At 36.7% G+C, this 13,813-nt stretch overlaps 1 protein-coding gene across 5 annotated transcripts in view; it reads left to right on the top strand.

Moving 5' to 3' along the window:
- DCUN1D2 (defective in cullin neddylation 1 domain containing 2) overlaps positions 1-13,813 on the top strand; it is a 39,212-nt gene that overhangs the window by 2,459 nt on the left and 22,940 nt on the right. Inside the window, exons 1-4 of one of the 5 annotated variants that reach the window (XM_090258491.1) lie at positions 2,375-2,593; positions 3,809-4,025; positions 6,952-7,120; positions 13,460-13,590. In XM_090258491.1, coding sequence (XP_090114617.1) covers positions 2,390-2,593; positions 3,809-4,025; positions 6,952-7,120; positions 13,460-13,590 — 721 coding nt within the window. In that variant the 5' untranslated portion in view covers positions 2,375-2,389. Of the gene's footprint in view, positions 1-2,374; positions 2,594-3,600; positions 4,026-6,951; positions 7,121-13,459; positions 13,591-13,813 lie in introns of those variants that run through there. The other 4 variants (XM_090258487.1, XM_090258490.1, XM_090258489.1 and 1 more) reach the window with 4 other exon arrangements.

The following is a 13,813-nucleotide window of genomic DNA, read 5'->3' as shown; positions in this document are numbered from 1 at the left end:
ACTTATGGACCTTTATTAGTTTTACATGGATTTAGTCCTATCTAAACAGACTGGAGCTTTCTTCTTTCCTCTATAATATTTTCATTTATTAGGCTTTTTCTTCTAGACAGCTTTATGCCCCATTCCCTTTCTTATAAATTGCAACTTGCAGTTCGCAAATATAACATAGTCTTTAGACTTAGCTTAATGATGATTGTTTTAGTTGCTATTATCTTATGGAGAAACTTGTAATTGGTAACATCAAATAGTTGCAACTTTAATAATAGTTTCCTTCCTTTTCATTCTAGCCAGAGACTTGTTATGGGCTAACTAACCTTAGACCCATAGCTACTCTTGCTCATTCAGAACCAGCACTTATAGGTTCAAGGTTGTAGGAACTGTCTTATGACCTATCAGGCACTTGGAATAGATAAAAGAGGGATCTATTTATTTCTCTGTCCTCAGATCTACCCATTTTGTAGCTTAACATAGTAACAATTCAGATCACTTTGTGTGGCCTGCATGGATATACTCCTGCACCTCCTCTTCTAGAGTTTTCACAAAGCATTGCCCTTCACATTGTTGATAGAACTTTTTGTCACATATTAGGAAAGGCTTGAAGAGGTTATTATCAAGAAAGTTGCCTTGAGATCAGGCATCATCATATCTCCCAGCTATCTATCAATGTTTACTTGTTGTGGATCTATTAACTGTATAAAGCTGGTTGAATAATTAAGTTACCTGACAGTTTGTTACTCTGTTGGTTAATTTTGGAGGTTCCAAGGGTGCTACATTGGATTCCTTTTGAGGTGGAATCTATATAACATAAAATTAGCTATTAAAAAGTGTGCCGTTCAGTTGCATTTAGTACTGTTTAGTACTTTCACAACATTGTGCTACCACCACCTCTACCCAAACATTTTCATCATCCCCAAGAAAGCCTCACACCCATTAGCACTCACTCCCCATTCCTCCCTCCCCCCAGCCCCTGCCAACCACCAGTCTGCTTCAGTCTCTATGGATTTGCCTTTTCTGGATATTTCATAAAAATGGGATTATACAATATATGACCTTTTAAGACTGACTTCTTTCACTTATCATGTTTGTAGCATCAGTACTTTATTCCTTTTTACTGAATGACTGGATTTCATGGAATGTAAATACCAAATATTGTTTTACAACCATGACAAAATTTTAAAATCTAGCGTTGATGGTGATTTCCATAATAAATATACCATGGCTATTTTTAATAATGTACCATTTTGAGGTTGAACATCTGTTTCTATCTTAAGCTTTCTGAGGTAACCCTTGACTTTGCCCACCCTCCCTTGGGGAGGCTATCAACTTCATAAAAATATAGCTTTATTTTTGTCGGCTTACCATCAAAACTTATGGGATCTGCCCTAATTTAGCTAAATTTGATCTTACCAGAGAATATTCCTTGAACTCTTTCTCTAGTTCTTTTCAAAGACTCAATTTCAGGGAATAATGTATAGAATATATACGAGTATTCCATGCATTCCCCTAGAATGTAGATCAGGATTGTAAACTACAGACCACAGGCTAGCTGCCTATGTTTGTAAATAAAGTTTTATTGATGCACAACATGCCCACTCACTTGCATGTTGTCTTTGGCTGCTTTCACTGCAGTGGCAGCATTTGGTCGCCACAACAGAGACCAGTGGCCCCAGGTCTAGCTCATCAGTTCTTAACCGTAGTTCCACCTTCCACTCTCCTCTGAGGAACTAATACATGGGCTTAAACACTCTGTGAAAAGCCTGAAATTTTATGCAGAACCACGTGTACATCTGTATACCATATGTTTTCCTGGAGAGAGGATCTGTGACATTTATCCGATTACAAAAGGGACCCAAGACCCCAAATGACCAACTTTGTTCTGAGTAGCCAAAATGTTAATTTTCTGTGTTATTCTAGATCAGCAGTTCTCACATTTCTTTAGTCCCAATTCCCATATACACTCTAAAAAAATTACTAGGGCCCCAAAGGGCTTTTGTTTATGTGGATAGTAGCCATTGGTATGTACCACATTAGAAATTAAAACAGAAAGTTTAAAATTTTTTATATACTTAAATAATAATAAATCCATAACATGTTTACATTAATTATACATTACATTTTTGCAAATATCTTTAATGTCTAGCTTAATAAAAGATAGGTTCTCAAATGTTCTGCGTTCAGTCTGTTGTGATAGCACAAGTTCTGTAGCCTCTGGAAGCCTCTACTGTACGTGCGTGAGAATGAGAAAGGCAGAGAGTGGCTTGGAATCATTACGAAGATAGTTTTGTCATCATAGACCCCCTGAAAGGTCTCAGGCCCCTGGAGTGCGCAGACCATACTTGGAGAGCAGTGTATTTGGACTGCATTATCTGTGCTCCTGCTGAAATATACTATGCTATTTTGGTATCAGCATGCATGGAGGGATGCCTTGAGAAAAAGCTCCGGGAGCCTTCCTCTCCTGCTTGTTGTTGGCATTTGGGAGAGCAGTTGGTCTGGTACGAGGGGACATTGCACATTGCCCTTTCATGAGCAGCCGGAGGAGACGCTTCCTTCGGGTTTGAGTGCCAGGAGGAGCTGGGCCACTTCTGGGCCACTGGTAGGTTTTAAAATTTTATAAAAACAAACTTTCCAAACTAGTCCTATTTTCCTCCCTGCTTTGGCAACTGGGAAGCTCGGAGCCTAATTTTCAGCTAACTTTCAGCTCTCGTATATGGTATGCATAACTGTATCTTATCCCTGGCTGGCTTATTTTCCTTTCTCCCTCCTCTCAATTTTTTCATCTATATCTTGTTTTCCATTCTCATATTTTTTTTTGTAAATTATGTTTTATTTTGGGTTTTTGGAAATTGTCTCATTTTTTAACAAGATTAAGTATAAATTCTTTTAAGTAAAACTCCCCTTTTATTATGTGTGAAGCCTTAGCACCTAGTAGATTGAGTCCACTTTGATTTACAGAAATTAGTGAATCACTTTTATTTCTGGTGTCATTTTCATCAAGTTACCTTAGACAAATGGAAACTTTACAACCCTGTGTCTGGAAGCTAAGATGTATTTTGTTTCATTATATACTATATATAGTGCAGTTACTTGGTGGTGTTGTTATTTACTGCCTCCCCACAGCCTCTGCCCTATTTTTTAATTTTATTTCTGTCTCATGTACACAGATACTCTTGCTATTAGTGTCATATTCATTTAGTCAGAAGAGGCTTTTTGTGCTGGCTTTTGGAACTTTTGTAAATTATTTTTAACAGTATGTTTAATTATGTGTGTATGTTTTCCTCAGTGTGGTTCCGCTGATTTAAAATTGGGAAAAACTTTAAAAGATGTTCTCAAACTGGGAAGCCTTCCTCCTGTTCATTAGAGCCCAAAATTAATTGAATCCAAAAGACCCCTACAGATGGGCAGTGGTGATATGGTCAGACCTTGGGTCACATACCCGGCCTTATTTCATCAGGGGGCATATTTAGAGGGATTTTACTGAGTCTTAGGAAAAAATAGGCGTCATGCAAATTGAACTGGGTAGAGATCAAAATGTATTTTGTGTAAAATATTGATTTTAATAAATTTTTGAAGATTAGCCTTTGCATATTTGTTGCTATATAGATGCTGTCGTTTCGATTTTCAGAAGACTGTGCAGTCTTTTTAACTGATGAAGAACAAGCCTTTGTCTTCCTGTAATTCTGCAGTGAAGTTGAGTCACCCAACAAGAAAAACACTAAGTCCAGTTAAAATATAGGCATTAGTAATAGAATGCTGAAACAAACCTCTGGATTGGCTTCATTGGCTTTCCTGCTTCTTTTGCATCCCAAAGCATAAGCTTAAATCATCTCAGAAGGACAAGGTCCGCCAGTTTATGGCATTTACTCAGGCTGGCGAAAGAACTGCCATCTACTGCTTAACACAGAATGAGTGGAAACTAGACGTGGCCACTGACAACTTCTTCCAAAACCCAGATTCGTTCCACAAGGAATCCATGAGAAACACAGTGGACAAGAAGAAGCTGGAGCAGCTGTATAACAGGTACAAAGGTAAGGGTGACAGTGACAAGGGCAGGCACTAGAAAACTCGCTTCCATCTCTGTGGAACAAAATGAATGTTATGTTTCTTGAATTTCTGATGCCATGGTCAAAAGACCTCTCTTCCCACTCTTCCTGATATTCGGCCACAAAATCCTATCAGTTTAAATGGAACCATGACTATTAATTGGTATATATTAGGGGTGGGATGAGAAGAGAGGAGTCTAAAGATTGACTGGCAGTCAGCTCTCCTCACTGGGACCACCAGTGGCAGGGGAGCCATCAGTGGTATAGTGTCGTGGCCACGTGGCTGCACCTGTGAATACAGTGTTTTTTTCCTAAGCAGTTCCATTGAGGCTGTGATACTGGTAGTGAGAAAGTTGTTTAAAAATAGTACCAAATCATAGAAATTAATTCTGACATGTCAGTAAAAGTCATCCTTCTCTTATGACAGCATCATAGCATTGTAACACTGAAACAACTTGAGTTATTGCATGAGCTTTGGGAAAAGCTCTCACTAAAGAAAACATTCTGTCAGAGATTGGGAATAGTTGTTATTTTTATCGAAATCACCTAGAATGGAGCTTTCTATATTAAAATATGGTCCACATTGCAAAAATAAATCTGTATGATGAAGGTGTACAGATTCAAATCCCTCAGCAAGCTTACACATTTCATATCAAATGTCAAATCTGTACTGTAATGAGAGAGGCAGGAAGATTTAAGAGTTGATTAATTTTTTTCTAAAATTTTCTAAGGCTAATCTTTATATTTTCAAAACTTAAAAAAATACTGATTTAAACAACTATTAACTCAAACATAATAACTCCCTTGGCTTTAAATTCTTGTTTATTGTTTTGCATGCACATTGTGGTATTTTTTTTTTGTATGTTTTATTGATTATGTTGTTACAGTAGTTCCAAATTTTCCCTGTTTGCTCCCTTCCGCCAAGTACCCCTCTTCCCCCAGCAATCCCACCCCACTTAGTTCATGTCCATGGGTTGTGCATACAAGTTCTTTGGCTTCACCCTTTTCTCTGTTCTTCTTTTTTTAGAAATTAATTTTTTATAACAATAAAAAATAACAATTCCCCCCTCTCAGACTTAAGACCCTTTTTAATCTTATAAAGGGCAATGGTTGAAGGTCTTGTGCTCTAGCTGCTTCAAGCTGGACATGGTCGTTGTCCTACCTACTCTTGGGTCCAGAAATCCCTAATAAGAGTAGGGGTGTGGAGAGGAGGGTGGCCTTCCCACATGGGGAAGGATCTTGCAGACTCCAGATCAGTTGGCTGTCCCTGGACCATGGCATGCTTGTTTATTATTTTCATGTTTTACTTTTTTAATCTGCCTTTTTAGATCTGAAAATAAATTGAAAATTGCATTCTTTTTTTTTTTTTAATCTTGGTTTAGAAATATATTCTATGGTTAGAAAAAGATTGGTACTTTTAGTTCTTGAAAAAGTGAGCATTATTTTTAATTAAGCTTACGGTGCTTTAAATTTTTTTTGCTAAGTCAATTTTTGAGCTAATTTTGTAAGTCAGATGCTATGCAGATTTTTAAAATTATTCAAATATGTGCAGCTGCCTTTGAAAAAATACTTTTATGTAAGTGAAAATTGTCTTTTTTGTTGTTGTTTAAACTTTATCCCTTTGTTATTTAATATTATCTGTGAAATTCTAGTTACTTAAAGTAGATATATTGTACAATCATTTTGGGTTCTAACAATAAATATATAGTTCAAAGACTATTCGCAAATATAATGTTGGTTATTACATTAATGTATACAAATGAATGCTTCCAAAATTACTTTAAAATAATTAATATTATTATATATGAAATGTATCAAGATCTTTTGTTAGGCGAGAGCATTTAGACCAATTTTTTAATTTTTCTAAAAGTCTGTGATGTTAGGGGCATAGAATTGAATAGAAAGGCAAGTGAGTGTTTTACAGAACCCCTGTCCTGTTTGCCCATGACTGCAGTTATCTCACTGATACTTTGGAAATAGTATTAGTAGAATAGAGTGGAAGGATAATTATGGTTTCATTAATTTAATCATCAATCTTTCTTTGATTTATATATACTATATATGTTTATACAGTATATAATACATATTTTGAGTTATATATATAAGTGTATATGAAGTTACATGCATATAGCTTAAAAGACCAAAATTAAAATTTGTATGACAGAAGAAAAGTTTATCACTTTTAATCTTTATTTAAGCAAAGGAGCTACCAGTTTTCTGTTTGCACCTCTAAACTAACAGAATTAAAACATATGTTATGATAATATATTATGATGCACACAATCTGTCTGAAATTACTAGACCTAGTCTGGTGAGGTCTTGCTGGGATTCTTCTTTTAATAGATTTTACTATTTGATTTTCTGATGGGGAAATGCCAAGTTTCTTAATTTTATTTATAAACCGGAAATTTCTAAGCTGTTAAACATGGATGCATAAACTGAAATGATTTTGAAAGTTAATGTTGTACAGTAGCATTAGAACTATAGTAAATGAAATCTCTTTTAAAAGAGAATCATCAATCTTTTAGTGGGGGTGTGATAAAAACTTAAAATACTTTACCAATGCAGTATTTTTGTAACAATTTGCCTTTGGGCAAACTAAAATTTCGTAAACTTAAATTTTATTTTACTTTAGGAACATCAAATTTTTCTTGATGAAGTCTTCACAAAGAAGTTTCAATTATTTTTATCCACTAAAGTCTAGAAACATATACTTTAAAAATAGGAGTACTTTCTGGATAAATTATTATTGTACCTGTCTTTCACATGTAGTAGAAAATTCCAGTGTGTTGACCGATGTATTTGAAACACTCTTGCTAGAACTATGTAATAGATGTATGATTCTAACAACACATTTTAGTAATACTTTTAAAAATAGTATAACTTCTCTTTTCCTTCATTTTAACTATAGACCCACAAGATGAAAATAAAATTGGAATTGATGGGATTCAACAGTTTTGTGATGATTTAAGCCTAGATCCTGCCAGTATCAGCGTTTTGGTTATAGCATGGAAGTTCAGGGCTGCAACTCAATGTGAATTTAGCAAAAAGGAATTTGTAGATGGCATGACAGAGCTGGGGTAAGTAAATTGCTCTCAGTTTAAATTTTTTTCAAAAAGAAAGATACTTTCAACATTAATTCTTTTTTAGCCTGTAAATACTAATTTTGTATCAATTTATTTTCTTTGTGTATCTTGTAAGCTTTTTATGCATCTACACTATAGTAAGCCTTTGATTTCCCTTTAAATTCCTATTTAAGTTTTATTTAATAGTTTTTATTCAGATTATCCCTTACGTAACTTATTTTCTACTCAAAAAATTTTTAAGTATATTTTATTGATTATGTTGTTACAGTTGTCCCAATTTCTTTTCTCTTTGCTCCCTCTGCCCATATCCCATCCCTCCAGCAATCCCCCACCTTAGTTCATGTCCATGGGTCATGCATATAAGTTCTATGCCTTCTCCATTTCCTTTACTAGTCTTAACTTCCCCCTGTCTATTTTGTACCTACGAATTATGTTTCTTAATCCCTGTATCTTTTCCACTATTCTCCCCCTTTGCCCTCCCCACTGATAACCCTTCATATGGTCTCCATATCTATGATTCTGTTCCTGTTCTGGTTGTTTGCTTAGTATGTTTGTGTTTTTGTTTTTTAGATTCAGTTGTTGATAGTTGTGAGTTTGTTGTCATTTTACTGTTCTTAGTTTTGATCTTTTAAATAAGTTCCTTTAACATTTCATATAATAAAGCCTCTGACGATGAACTTCTTTAGCTTTACCTTGTCTGGGAAGCACTTTATCTGCCCTTCCGTTCTAAATGATAGCCCTGCTGGATAAACTAATCTTGGTTGTAGCTCCTTGCTTTTCATCACTTTGAATACTTCTTGTCAACCCCTTCTTGCTTGCAAATTTTATTTTGAGAAATTAGCTGATAATCTTTTGGGAACTTCTTTGTAGGTAATTCTCTGCTTTTCTCTTGCTGCTTTTAAGATTCTGTCTTTATCTTTAACCTTTGGCATTCTAATTATGATGTTTCTTGGTGTGGGCCTCTTTGGGTCCAACTTGTTTGGGACTCTCTGTGCTTCCTGGACTTACATGCCTATTTCCTTTAAATTAGGGAAGTTTTCTTTCATTATTTTTTCACATAAGTTTTCAATTTTTTGCTTTTCCCCTTCTTCTGGCACCCCTATGAATTGGATGTTGGCACTTTTGGAGATGTCCCAGAGTCATCTTCTGTCCTTGTTTTTTTGAATTCTTATCTCTTCTGTTCTGGTTGAATGTTTATTTCTTCCCTATGTTCCAAATTGTTAATTTGACCCCAGCTTCCTTCCCTTCACTATTAGTTTCCTGTGGATTTTTCTTTATTTCACTTAGTGTAGCTTCATTTCTTCCCTTATACATTTGTCATGCTCAGTGAGTTCTCTGAGCATCCTTATCACCAGTGTTTTAAACTCTGCATCTGATAGGTTGGCTGTTTCCATTTCACTTAGTTCTTTTTCTGGAGTTTTGATCTGTTCTTTTGTTTGGGCCTATTTCTTTGCCTCCTCAATTTGGCATCCTCCCTTTGTTTATTTCTGTGTATTAGGTAGAGCTGCTTTGACTCCCTATCTGGGTGCACCTGTTACATTGTAAGGGGCAGAGCCTTAGGTTTGTCAGTTGGGGCAACCAGTTTCACTGCTTTGTGGCACCGTATGTAGGGGGAGGGGTTGGAGAGGGAAAAGTGCCGCTTGCTCAGCACTTGTCCCGTTTCCAGTCACTTCACCCACTTCCCTACGCAACTGGTACCCCACTAGCTGTTCCCCTGGTGGTGGTTCCCAGAGTGGGTGGGTTTGCGTGTGCTCTAGGACTGTGAGGGCCTCTGTAAACAGACTCTCCTGAGAGATGGCAGTTCCTTCCGCTGCCCCAACCATCACTGGTTTTCACAGCCAGAAGCTATGAGACTTTATTTTTTTGGTTCTGGAACCCTGGACTGCGCAGTCTATCCTGAGGCTGGGTTGCTTCCCAGGCATCCCTCCCGGCTTTTATCCACCAGTTGTGAATGTGAGCCTGCCTGTTTCGCTGGCTGCTGCCGCTGCCTTGCTGCCACCACCAACACATCATGTTCTCTCCACTCCGGTTCCTCCTCTTCTTTAAATCTTTGTCAGACTTTCATGCAGTTTGATTTTCTGGCAGTTCTGGTTGCTTTTTGTTTTATGATTAGTTTTGATCCTTCTCAAGATTGTGCAAGGAGGTGAAGCATATCTGTCTATGCTTCCATCTTGGCTGGAAGCCCCCTTAATTATTTTTTTCATTTTAAATTGACAGTAAACATCAGGCTGTTTTTGTTTGTTTTCAGCTATTTAGCTTATTTTATAAACCGTATACTAAATATGTCATTTAGCATGTTGTATATTAAACATTAATAAAATGTCATTTTCATTTTTGCTTGTAATATTTCTCTGTTCTACTTATAGGATTGGGATAAAAGCTCCATTAATAACTTAAGATGTTTCACACTTGTCAGATACATCAAAGAAGTAAATGAAAGCATATAACATATATGACTTTTAATCATTAAGCTTATTGAACTATTTCATGAGGTTGTGTAAAAGCCAACTTCGTGACTTACTGATATTCTGATAGTTCAGTATTGACAACTTAAACTAGATTTTTTTAGTGCTTAAGGAGCTTGAAAGCCTAAGGTAAACATGTTCTTAAGGCATGTGCTTATAGTATTCCAGGAGGGAAAAATAGAGCATTTGTTGTTTCCATATTTATATAAATATATCAGCCTTGTCTGTTTAGAGGATAAACTCTACAAGACTTTCATTTCTAGTGTTATCTTACCATATCCCTTGTGGTTTTATAAAACCAACCAAACAAAAGAGAACATTATGACAATGGTGTGATAGCATATTTCTTCATGTTCTTTGTACTAGGAAAGCCTAGATGAGTTACCAGTAGTTTTAGAATGAAAAACAACCTATTAAAAGAAGTATTACTTGCACATGATACTATATATTCTTCCATCTGTTAAAATCTCCCCAAAATGAGATTAAAAAACACACTTTAAAGATTTTGAGTGTGAATCTCTGCGAAATGTGTTAGATAATTCCATGCCCTTTCTTATGGAGTATACAGAATGTAATTTAAAATTAAGTTAATTGTTGTTAGTGGTACTGCTCTCCACATCTCATAGGGCAATTAAAGGTTAAAGCCTTTTGTAAATATTGACCTGCTCTATACTAAGAGAAAGTATTATTCATGTGTTATAAAGTATATTGTAAAGACACTCTCAGTGCTTTTAGGGATGCAAAAAACTGTTGGCTTCTAGCATAAATAGCACTAAGCTTTAAAATATACTTTGGCTCTTGTGTCTGTTCTATTATTTTTTTACACTTTTTTTACTGGCTGTTAATTGTTGACTTTGGCTAGAGTACTTGCCTTTAATAGTTTACCTTACATCCTTTCATGGGGGCTTGAGGATTTTTAAGTAGACTGAGTAAACTTTATGAAATACTTTGACATCTTGGTAAAAACAAAAAGTTGATTGTATGCGTTGCTCTGTTTTTGGGTTCTCTGTTGTATTCTATAGGTCTGTTTATCTGTCCTCACACTTTTAGTTTAACTAGACTGCAGGACACAAGGTCAGCAAACAAAAATTGATGTTATTTCAAAACATGGAATGCAACAGTGCAACAAAACAAAGTGAATTTTAAATATACGTCATTTCCAGTAGCATCAAAAATACAGCCTTGGCTGGTGTGGCTCAGTGGATTGGCCCTGGCCTATGAACCAAAGGGTCACTGGCTCATTTCCCAGTCAGGGTACATGCTGGGGTGCAGGCCAGGTCCCCATTTGGGGGTGCATGAGAGGCAACCACACACTGATGTTTCTCTCCGTCTCTTTTTCCTTCCCTTCCCCTCTCTCTAAGAATAAATAAATAAAATATTTTTTTAAAAAATACAAAACATCTAGGATAAATCTAATTAAGTATGTGTGCTACCTCCATAGAGAAAACAACTCACTGAAAGACAGGAAACCTGGATAAATGGAGAAATATAACTCCTTTTTAGGTAGGAATACTTTGTGTTTGATCCCCAATTTTTCTATATGTTTGATCTTATCTCAACCAAAACCCTAGTAAGAAGTAGGTAGTAGGAATGTGTAATTTAACAAGCTGATTTTAAATATATACAATGAAGAATAGCCAACAGTTCTTAAAGAAAAGGAGAATGAGGTGAGAAGATTTGCTTTACTAGATAATCAGGACTTTTCAAACTGTAGTAACTAAGACTATATTGAGCATCAGAATAGGTAAATAGAGCAGTGGAACAGAACGGAGCGTCCAGAAACAAACCCTTGTATGCAGGTGCACTTGATCTATGGCCCAGGCAGCACTTTAGGAAAGTGGAGGAAGGACATATTTTTGGTAAATGATCCTGGAAGAATTGTCACATGGAAAAAAATTCATCTTGACCCCTACCTTACACCATACAGAAAAAATCAGTTCCAAGTGGATTATAGATCTCCATGTGAAAAGCTAAAGGCAGAAGCCTCTAGAAAATAATGTAGGAAAATACTGTTATGATCGTGCAATAGGAAAAGGTTTGAAACATTACCAAGGAAACACTATAAAGAATATCGATAGAGTATACTGTGCTAAAAATAAGAGATCATCAAGAAACACCATCAAGGAAGTGAAAAGGCAACTCATATTCTGAAGTACTTTAAAAATACTTAACTGACGAAGGCATGTATCCCTAAGATATTAAAAATTCTTATAAAACAATAAGGAAAAGATAACCTAGTTGAAAATGGGCAAGAGACTTGAACAGGCACTTCACAAAAGAGAATTTCTAAATGGCGAAAATATAAGAATGTGCTTAATCTCATTTATTGGGGAAGTACAAATTAAAACGATAATGAAATAGAACCTCACCACCCACTCTCTAGAATGGGTAAATAAGACATGGTCACAAATGTTAGTGAGATGTGAAGCAACAGGAACTCCCGTGTACTGCTGGTGGGAGTGTGAAGTGGGTCAATCACATTGGAAGACCATTTAACGTTACTTAGTAAACTGAAGGTGCTCAGACCCTGTGACCCAGCTGTTCTACTCTTGGGTATGCCTAACATAACACAGGCATGTGTGTGCCAGGATACATGTGCAGAAACATTTTTAACAACATTCTTTATAACCAGAAAACTAGAAACAGCCAAAATACTTATCATTAATAGAATACATAAGTTATAAAAAATGGATATAATGGAATGCTATATGGCAGTGAAAATGAACCAACCACACACGTCAACATAAAAGAACCTCACAGACATAACGTTGGTACAGAAAGTCTACATACCATGAATTCCCATTTAAAAAGTTCAGGAGCAGGAGTAACTAACTCATACTGTCAAATAGTGTTCCTTAGAGTGAGGGAAGTATAAAGAAGAGCAAGGAAGTGACCATCTGGAAGAAAGAGGTTGTGATGGGCCAGGGCACACGGCCACTCCCCAGGTGCTTCTACCAGCCGGTTCTTGATGTGGGTGGGCTGCACTCAGGAGCACCAATGATGGTCCTTGAAGCTGAGCATTTGTGCTTCTGAGAGTGTTTGTGGACCTGCTGGTCTGTGGATGGTTCTGGCCACTCCAGGACTTTCTCCATTGTCTGTCCTCAGCCCGGCTTTTCTTGGGTGCCTGGATAAATGAAGTGGTGTTTTTGTTCTCTTCCTTGCTGTGCAGTCAAAATAAAAATGACAAATTTTATATTTTGCTCTTCTAGATTCTGCTTTAAAGGCATTTTAATATTCTTAAAAGTTATTGACTTTGGAGAGCAATTCAATTTTTAAAACAATCGTTTTTTTATTATACTTGGATGTTTTAAATCTAATCCACTATATGAAAAAACCCTTAGATACAGTAGCTTAAGGCTACAGGATTATTTTGCTGTTGCAGGACAGTACAAGGGTAGCAGTGGTATGGCTGGTAGAGTACTTCAGTTCTACGAGGTCACTGAGGCAACGGGGTCTTGTCACTCTGTCATCTCAGGTCGTTGGCCTCTGTGCCGTTGAGCTGCAGAGTTAAACCATGTTCATATTCCAATTCACAGAGGAGAACAAAGTTTCGGGTTTTTTTTAACTTTTTCTTTTAATGGCAGCTTTATTAAGATATAATGCACATGCCATGCAATTCACCCATTCACAGTGTAAAAGTTAGTGGTTTCACTGTATTCACAGAGCTATGCAGCCATCACCACAATCAGTTTTAGAGCATTTTGAGGCTATTTAGCTAGAGAAAGCGGCCCATGAGAATTCATCCTACCCACCCCGCTTCACCCAAGCCTCAGGGTGCACCAAGTCGTAGTGATGCTAAGGACTGCTCAGATTTGGGGAGGCCTGTCTGCAACTCATAACAAAGCACTGTCTCTGTCTCTTGTCACAGGTGTGACAGCACAGAAAAGCTGAAAGCTCTTCTGCCAAGACTGGAGCAAGAGCTCAAGGACACAATGAAGTTTAAGGATTTCTATCAGTTTACTTTTACCTTTGCTAAGAACCCTGGGCAAAAAGGTTTAGGTGAGTATAAAACACAAACTTGCAAGAAGCCACATCTTATCACCCTGTAAGTGGGCATCATCAACAAGATTTCAGTCCTGCCTACCATTATTATCCCTCTTTGCGCTGCTTTTTCTTTCCACTGATGTGCTCCTCATGCAGGAGACCAGTTTGTAGTACCGTATACTTGAACACCTCAACCAATGTCACTCTCAAGTTCTGGATTTAAATATGTAAGTGAATT

Source organism: Furipterus horrens, unplaced genomic scaffold, assembly GCF_987537825.1.
Source record: "Furipterus horrens unplaced genomic scaffold, mFurHor1.1.pri manual_scaffold_12, whole genome shotgun sequence".
NCBI lineage: Eukaryota > Metazoa > Chordata > Mammalia > Chiroptera > Furipteridae > Furipterus > Furipterus horrens.
Note: the sequence above shows the minus strand (reverse complement) of the source record. Positions and strands in the feature narration are given on the sequence as shown.